General features: G+C 42.7%; 1 protein-coding gene across 1 annotated transcript in view; it reads left to right on the top strand.

Annotated features, from left to right (window-relative positions):
• T265_07439 (hypothetical protein) overlaps window positions 1–9,482 on the top strand; it is a gene marked incomplete at both ends in the record, with an annotated part of 56,780 nt that overhangs the window by 3,532 nt on the left and 43,766 nt on the right. Inside the window, one exon of the mRNA XM_009172957.1 lies at window positions 4,626–4,655. Coding sequence (XP_009171221.1) covers window positions 4,626–4,655 — 30 coding nt within the window. The remainder of the gene's footprint in view (window positions 1–4,625; window positions 4,656–9,482) is intronic.

Genomic DNA, 9,482 nt, shown 5'->3' with positions numbered 1-9,482 from the left:
ATAAGATTGACGGAAACTCGGGGACTACGCCTACCTGATGAGCTTCAAGAAGGGAGAAACCGGTCGTGGCCTGTCGAGGAATTTTCAACAACCTTATAAGTAGTGCATTACAAACGTTCTCTCTTTTGGCTTCAAACCGCAGATGTAGACTAAACCACCAATTCTGGAGGCAATGTGTGCATAAACGAACAAGCACAAGGGAGAATTAACCGACATCCGCATGTCAATTCATATTAGGTTTTCACTCTATTCCTACCAGATGATTTCGGGTAGATAACTCCGATTTGGAGGTGTCGGTTGACTGGCATGCAACAGTCAGATACATCGCGGGCGACAGGAGTTTTTATGATGTCGTCCGGGAGCTGGTCTCGGGGCTTCCAGCTGATAGGTTTGTCAACCAGAATGTAAAGGGACTGTTGACCGAATGAGGACTGGTCGCCATTAGCCATATTTGCGAAATCATATCAGGGCGGAGATCAAGACATTGTTGTCAATGATTTATCTAAGGTAAATTTTTATTCACTGCTATTGGGTGGGGCCCTCAGAGCAAAAGCGATAATTCTATACGGTTATCACTTTCGGCAGAAGGATTCGAATGAATACATTTTGTGTTCTTTGATAACTAATTTATTATTGCTAAAATTATTAATCATTAATTATTATTATTGATCAAATTATTATTGGAACCTATCAGATTAATTGAAAATTATTATTTAAATTATTACTGAAATTAGTACAACCATCGCAATATGCTCCAAGGTTTACAAAATCGGTTGGGGCTGTTAAAGTGTTTTCAGCAACTTTATGAGTAGTATGTTACGTCAAGAAGACCTACTTCGTTATCTCAACTATCGAATGGATAAGTAAAACCTGTAGCATACTCTGTCGAAGTAGAATGCTGCAAAAGAGAATTTCGGCTGGGCTCACTGATAACATCAAAGCAACCTTTAACCGAGTATATTCTTCACCAGTTTAGCACCCTAAATGAAGTTTTATTTTAAGAGTGCAGATCATAGAACCACTTGGATTATAGCGACCGGGATATAGAGTTGAAATTGCCACCAAATCTGCGTTCCATTTTTGGCATAAACAGAATACTTCTCTAAACATATTCCCTCCGAATATGTTGGGAGATGTTGAACGTGCTTCCAGAAGCAGCTTGGCGCCGTTTGCTCCGTCTCTTGGGTGGTACTCTCCAAATGTTGCATTTTTTCTGTAATTGAGACAGCCCTCCCATGCACGCTTATCAAGACTTAGGAATACGACGTCTATGATGGCGAACTGCATACATGACTGTTGGGAGTGCACGAAAAAAGTTTATATATATATATTATAATAAATCCAACTTCCCCTACCACTCCTCTGACAGACAGACATGTTAATCTGTTTTGCTTGCAAACTGCAAACTTGTAGAATAATCCGAGTGACTTTTAAACAACCTGCGCGACATGGCGACATTTCGAGACGTGAATGTTTCAGGAGTTCAGTGTCGGTCATCTGACTGGGAATAGCTCACTGGACTATCCACTGAATAAAAAAAGCTTTGAGGCTGAAACTCTATTTTAGCTACATTTTTGACAGAATTTTTAGGGACACTTACAATATACAGTCATTTTGAGTCGTTCTCGGGTATCTCAATGGAAGACTGGCGTCTAAAAGAAAATGGGACTATTTAACGGTTAATGTGTATAAAAAACACAGGAAAGGATTGCCAGCGTAAAAAGCGTTCAAAAGCAGTGAAAGGTCGAACGGGTTGATCATTAGAAGTGTGCACTATTTTCTGTTGGGATCTTTCGCACCTGCCGCGAAGGTGGGCTGCGAAAAACAGACCAAAGACTAAGTTTTGAATCGACCATGTACACACTGTGCATTGTTCCAATCCTCGTTTATGAATCTCTCTTGTTTGTGCCACTTTCCGAATATGAGTGTATATGTTTCATCCGTAGTCGACTAGCTGCTTATCGTGACTGCTCTGCCTGACTCTGGTCTGTCGACAGGGCCTCTCACAATCGGTTCAAGTGTTCAAGTGGCGGACCGCATTCCGCTCCCGGCGTGTCGTTCGCGGCACGTCGACACTCACCATCACAAGAGTGTGTGGGACGTATGTCACTCGAGTATCCTCTCTCTGATCCAGCAGATGCCACCTACCCATACCAGGATTATCCAATTTTCAGTTTCACTGTAGCATTTGCTACTTACATCTTGCTTTTAGTACTGCAAATCGACTGGTTATGTTCTTCTCAGGGAGGGCTACACTAGCGATATCATGGACCAAACTTATCCACCGAAGACATGCCGCCGCCTCGACCCAACAACAGTACACTCTCATTTCTAACACCGCGTAGAACAAATGCGTCAAAATGATGCATTATAAACAACGTATGATAGTCATTAGGTTGCTGAAAATTTATCGACAGCCCACGACCAGTTTCGCCCTTTTTGGAGCTCATCAGTCCTGATGAAGTACATTCAGTTGTTAAAGAACGCCACAAACGAGGGATTCAGCTGGGTCCCAGGTGAGTCTCTCGTGAAAACCAAATTGATGTGCAAATGAGTGCATTCGTCGAAATTTCTCATAGTCTGTATCTATATGTATTCACCAAGTTCGAACATCGTCATAAAATGTCTGTCAATTTAATAAAAATCCATGGTTACTAGTTCAAGGAACTAAGCATTCAACAGTTTATTTCAGTAACATGGACATAGTGTATTTGTAGCGCTACCCCATAAAAGTCACTCCCATCGGAGTAAAGTTATTTTATTCATTTTTGAGCTACTCATCAAAAGTATGAGTAGTATAAGATATCAATCTTCTCCCCGAAATTTCTCAGGAAAAGTAGTAATACACTAGAAGATCGCTTGAAAGGTTTTATTCAACCAAAACTGCCACTCAGGTCCTTTGTAAGAGTGTCACTTTCAGTTGTCACCGCCGAACTGATAAGACAATATTCAGGATAGAATCAACCTGGTAATTTGTTAAAATATTAGTAGCTCAGGGTGAGTTTATTTGTTGTTGATCAGGTGGCTGTTGATCTGTTCGCCGAGCTTGGCAATTGGCTTGCAAACGTTGCCACCTGATCAACAACCAATAAGAATCAAGCTGTTTTTCCGGAAACACATCGTCTGCAGACATTTATTTATAATGGGGTATTCGATTGAATCCAGCTGAATCTGGTTTATAATTTGCTTCACAAAGGCCGCCCCATGTTTCAGTTGGTACTGTAATCTGTATATTTCAGTACATCTTACTGAGGAATACTACTCATACGTTTGATGGAAACTGACAGCCCACAACAAGTTTGGCCGTTCTTCGAGCTCATCGGTTAGACGCAGCCTGCGAGGTTCCGTCAATCAAACGTATATTCTGATGGAACCCAGATTGTGAAAAATTCATAAACTACACCAAGTTGCACGCTAATTCAGTTTTACGAGAGGTTAAACTAGATGCCAGCTGGATCCCTTGTTTACGATTTTACTTCCTTTCCCCCAGTCAAACCCTTCCCTCGTCTGAGCCTGCTGTTTGCTGAGTCTACCTCATTGACTCGAATATTCATTTGTAATCCCTCGTGAAATTTTAACCCTTGACATGTCGGACCAATTTGGTCGACTATCTTTTACGCGCACCTTTTGACAATTTTGCGTTACCGCGTGTTGTGCCCAGGCAAACTAAGAACGATTCGCCGTCTTCTTCGGGCTTTCCTTGAACTTGCACTACTTCGTGCAGCAGTTTAAACGGAAACCCCCATAATTTGAGGTTGGCATTTTATACATGCCATACCGCATCTTTTGATAAATCTCAAGAGTCCGCAATTTCTGGCTTGTGGTTTTGCAAGTCACTCAAGTGGACTTTCCCGAACACGTTTACAACGATACTCTTCAACTAGTTGTGGTTTATCGAAGTGCTTTTAGAAACCTTGTGAACACTGTCCCCCAAGGAAACGAGATTCTTTTGAATTTGGTAGAGGACGTTTCGGTGAAAAGTTTATTTTTGACATTTGTCTAGTTTAGCCGGAAATTCATCAGGCCAATCAGCTTTGGGCTGTATGGTTTACATCTAACCCTAAGCCCTTTCGTTTGGGAATTTCTCCACTGTTATCCGTATCATCTCCCTGCTGGGAGATCCTCATCATCGGGGGAAGCCAGACTCAGAGGAACTTCACTTTGGCTTCAGCTTCTTTGCATTGAGTATTGTTGTTCAACTTTCATCCAGTTGTATGAAAGGCAACCCAGGGCTAAACGAGAAAAACTGAAAAGGGCCAATTTGAAATCAGTTGAAATGTGAATACATAGAGCACGTGAAATTGGCCACCTAGTGAAACGAGCTTTCATACACACTAGCGCACTCAAAGCTCACCTCCAAATTCTACTGGTTTCCAACCCAATTCGCTTCGTGCACTCCCGTCGCAAGAGACCAGTTCTATTCTCCTGATGGAAACAAACCATTCTAACTGATACAAAATTTAATCAGTAATACCGAAAGGAGTTGAATCCTAATAATTATTTTGTGAATGCTTTCAATTTCTCTTCTAACCAAGAACGTATTTAATGAGGACGGAATAAGTAGACTCATCTCGGAAGAGATGACATTCGAACTGACAACTTTACTGTTTCTTAGCTAATTCCAGGAATCGCGGAAGAGAACTTGGAACAAGAAGGTGTGTGCTGATCTAGCCCCAGAGTGACTCTGCTTATTGGCCTTAATGTATTTTGAAGAAACTTGACTTTCAAAAGTGGAGCAGTATAAATATAGGCATTCCACAAGAGACAACCAACGTTACCTTAGGATAGAGGGTAGGTGTGAATGGCTGGGATACCGGATTTTATGAGTCAGACCTAAAGATTTCAGAGAGTCGAGGTAAGTTTCGAGAAAACTGAAAAACCATAACCAAAGCCACGCGACAACAAGAGCACGTTTACAATCCACGGCTGCCGATGATAAGGGTTTTCAGACCACTCTACCATTTTTTAAATATCTACAGTGATGAAACTGGTAACATAAAGTCTTTTCTAGTGATTTTCTCCCCGTTGACGTCAGCTCGATCAATACGTACCTGCCCCGGAATGTGCGCCGAGTTACAGTTGTCACTTCTTCGCGGGGAAGCAAACGTCATTAAAAGATGCACGTTGGATAGGACAGACAACTTAGATTTACTAGTATCCAAGACTAGTCTTGACTGCATGTGCAGTGGTTCCGCTGAGCCAGATAACCAGCATCAGGACGGAACGGAACGTACCACCCACCAGATAACCAGCATCAGGACGGAACGGAACTTACCAACGCAAACACAAGTTTGATCGAGAAGTTCAACAATCGTCGAATCGTGGACCCTCTTTTAATTTTAGGTAGATCTGTAGACATAACATGGTTTGACAGTTCTTAAGCCTTGTCAGTAGTCTGTTTACCAGATCTCTCTTGCGCAGTTTTTTTTCAGGGAAGCGATGTCCTAATCAACGGAGAATTTTCGATGCATTTCTGTGCGTTTCGACTAGTTGTGTTTGAGTATTGCATATGCATGTACCAGCCTGAGGCATATATACATATGACAAATCTCACGTATGCATACATTACAATCGGTTATTACCAAAGGATTTCACTGATAAGCCCAAAACCGATTCAGACGCCTCTTGTTGTGTATAAATAACCGTAAGCCACTGGCTGACAACAGGTACAAAACCCACTGTGGATGAGTGTCAGGTGAGTTGGACAAATAGTTAATAGTTCAGCAGTTGGTGGTTTTCAAAACCGACCCCCCCATCAAGTAGGGAACCCTCCATTCTTATACCCGTTACACTGTTTGTATCTCCATATTCTCATGCAGAAAGTGTGGTCCTGACCTGGGGAAATACACTCATTTGTATACCGATTTGGCTTTGTCAGGAGACTCATCTGAAACCAAGCTGAATCTCTCGTGTATGATGTTTCTAAGACATCGCCCCCAAGACGGGCGAAACCATTCGTGAGTTATGAGTAGTGTATTACGTCTACACATGTATCGCGATACCTCGAATGTCGTTCCCACTGAAACACGAGGCAGCCTGATGCAGCACACTCAGTTGCTTAAAACACCATAAATGGGAGATTTAGCTGGGTCCAAGGTGAGTTTCCCGTCAAAACCAATCTGACAAGCAAATGACTGTAGTTCTCCAATTTCGTGTAATTCGGGTTCAAGTAGAACATAATTTTGACGGAAACTGGTGGACTGTATGTTCCCGATGGTCCAAACTTGTTTTGTACATCTGAAGGTAGGTTTGCCGGATACTTGTAGTCCTGATTCGATTACCTACTCATGCCAGTTTGGTGTTTTCTGGGCTTTTGTCTAGTCTTATGTGCTACTGATTGAATTGGTCAAGACGTGTTCTGATCTGTTGAGCACTTAATAGCACGGGTAAAAATGTAAAGCAACTTCGTGCTATTTGTGTTTGGATGACGCCTTTTAAAGAAAAGAAAACCAAGACTTCTTCCGACACTCACGGGGGTATTAGCCTTCTGAGCTCATCCTTGGAACGACTTTTACCCAACCACAAGGTTGCTGAAATTATCGAAGTTCATACCCGGAAGAACAACACTAATAAGGGCACGACTTTTCACTGACTTCCTGGGTGCTTTGGACACCGTTCTACAGGCAGTTCTTGCCAAGTTTGTGTTTCCGCAAAAATGTATGAGTCTCATTCAACGGAATTAGATCGACTTCTGACAGTCTTCATCACGCCCACACGTCTGAATCACGTCCGATTTCATCACGTGCCGGAGAAAGGGACACATAAATTTCACGCCCACCCCATGGCCAAGGCACTTCGTACACAAGCGCACAGATGGCCATCTATGGTTAACCAAGACAAAGGAACAACAGTCCGGTCTGGACGCGCAGGAGACACACTGGTTGGTTGACAGCGGATCGACCATCACATACGGTCACAAGTGAATCATATAAATAGAAAGTCGTAATTGCATTATTACTCAGTTTTACTGGCCGCCTTCTTGTCTTCTGACTATAACCCGGTATCGTCGGGGAAGGTGAAGAGGTACGACACTTGAATATTATATCTGACGGCTATCATGGAAGCGTCAGATGCCATCGTTTTGCTAACTGACCAGTACTATTCCTTTCAAGCTACTCCGCGGAAGAAAGTAGTCCCATACTTTGACACGCCTTTTGTACTTTTAAAGTACAAATTCTTGCATCACGGTTCCAACACTTCCCACCATCTAAGGGTGAAATACTTTTCAATAAATCTTTATCTAGCTCTTGCATAACAACGAAAAGATTTGGGGAGAAACTAACTAACGTAACATGACCTTGAGACTATGTTGCAGCCCACCTAACATGGGTTACAACCGTACGATGCACAAGTGAACTTTCTTCTGTTTCGTCGGAACTCGAGAGTGGTGATCTACCAAGCATGTGTCTGTTTGTGTAAGTCAGGATAAAAGTAGGGAGTATACAAAACCCACGCGTACGTAAAAGTCTGATCTGTGACAGTGCATAATATCTGTTCGTGCTGTGTGAAGATGTGCCCGCTGTTCTAGAGGTGACGCGGTGGCTAACCGTGAGCGCTGTCGTCATTCGATCGATATGAGTTATACACATGATGTCCCAAAACCGATCTGATTATAGTCGGAGTGAACCCGAGTGTTCGACCAAGATGCCATGTGTTCTGTTACACGCTTTGAGAAAGTCGTGGTCGCTCTGCCACTGTGATGCCTCCAAAAGAGTACATACCAGCACAGACTTAGCTGTGAGATCGTTGATCTTGTTGCACTTCTACTTACACTGATTGGCTGGTGACTGTGTTGTGCCATTGCTGGTTGCCTATTGGTTACGCCCGAAATGAGGCTGCTAGACTACGCAAAAAGAACACAGAGAACCCGAGACACGGCTGTTTTGTCAGGGCAAACGAGTAAATATATGAAATGCTTAAATGGTCGACTACAGTTATTCGCTTGTTCGTTCTCTCCAACCAATGACGACGTTCCTGCCGTGGTCAATCTCACACCCACTCCGCCGGCCGTGTTTGATGAGCCCCACCAACGCATCTGCTATGGGGAACGTGTGGTGCCGATAATGACCTTGGGGATGTATAGGTCTCTGCACATATACCTTTCGTGTCTGGACGCATCCTGATAGGTCAGTGATTCAATAGCACCGCCTGCGTTCACAAGCGTCCTATTTATTTTTCTGTATAGATAGTTCCGAAGTTATATTGCTCCCAAAAGGGATTCGAAGACAATTACGTTGGTAGTAAGGACTAGGTCTTCCCCAAACGCGTCCTTATGGGCACTTTTATGCAGTGTACACGGGGACAATATCCACAGCATAATTCAAGACATGACACATGTCTCCGAATAAGCAAACCTTTATTGCTAGATCAATATGTCCGGTTGGTTTATTTACTTGTACGTAGGTCAAAACTGTGACCATAAAAAGTACAACTGTGGCCCAGTTACAGACAATTTTTCCCATATGGGCAAATATTTTTAGCTATAAGAACGTTTGCCACTTCATGTTTGCCCGCCAAACCTATTCCCTTGGAGTTACATCGGTGTCAATAGCTCGGGTGCAGCCCCACAATCGGTTCAGTAAAAAACTGTCATTGAAGTTAAGTTTCGAATTTCGTTCACGCCCAACTTGAGCCCGTATTTGGATAGACCGCTTCGCACAATCAAGCTTTCTGGAATATGCCTTTTCTGGTTGGTATCTATGCTGACCGAAAGCAGAAGGTGTAATACCAACCAAAAGCGCACAGAATAACATTCTGAGTTCAAGTAGTAATGATGAGACACGACACCTGTACGACTGTCTTTATGCAAATACATCCAGTTATACACCTTGAAAGGAACACAAATCTGGAAGGGATTGACTTACGCAATTAGCTGGAATAGTCCCCGACGTCATCATAGTCATATGAGTAGTCAGGCTTTGGGGAATAAAGGGGGAAAAAAGGTTTTGATTTCAATAAATCTTCATTGGGCATGAAAACAGTGTCCATTCACAAGAGTCCTATTTTGTTTCTCCCACTGAAATATCTGATAGCTCTCGAGCACTACACTCATTTGCAAATCAGCGTGATTTTCACGAGAGACTCCACTGAATCTCTCGTTTATGACATTCTACAGCTGAATGTGCTGCACATAGGTCGCCTCATGTTTCATTTGGCACAATATTCGAGATATCGCAATATGTTTTCTCTCGTGAAGACCAAATTAATTTTCAAATGAGAGTATTTCTCGAAAACAGTCCAATTTGGGTTCAAGTGGAACATAAAGTTGACGGAAACTCGGAGACTGCGCCTACATGATAAGTCCCAAGGGCGAAACCGGTCGTGGGCTATCGAAGAGTTTTCAGCAACCTTGTGAGTAGTTTTTTTATCTGATAGCTGTCTTTTTTACTGTTATCAGTCGAAATGAATCTACGAAAAATATGTTCAGATCCTCCAGGATTTTTCAACCTGTCTGGCATTTTTACCAGGTAGGAGCAGCCGTA

This window comes from Opisthorchis viverrini (assembly GCF_000715545.1).
Source record: "Opisthorchis viverrini unplaced genomic scaffold opera_v5_173, whole genome shotgun sequence".
Taxonomy (NCBI): Eukaryota; Metazoa; Platyhelminthes; class Trematoda; order Opisthorchiida; family Opisthorchiidae; genus Opisthorchis; species Opisthorchis viverrini.
This window is presented reverse-complemented; position numbering and strand designations above follow the sequence as displayed.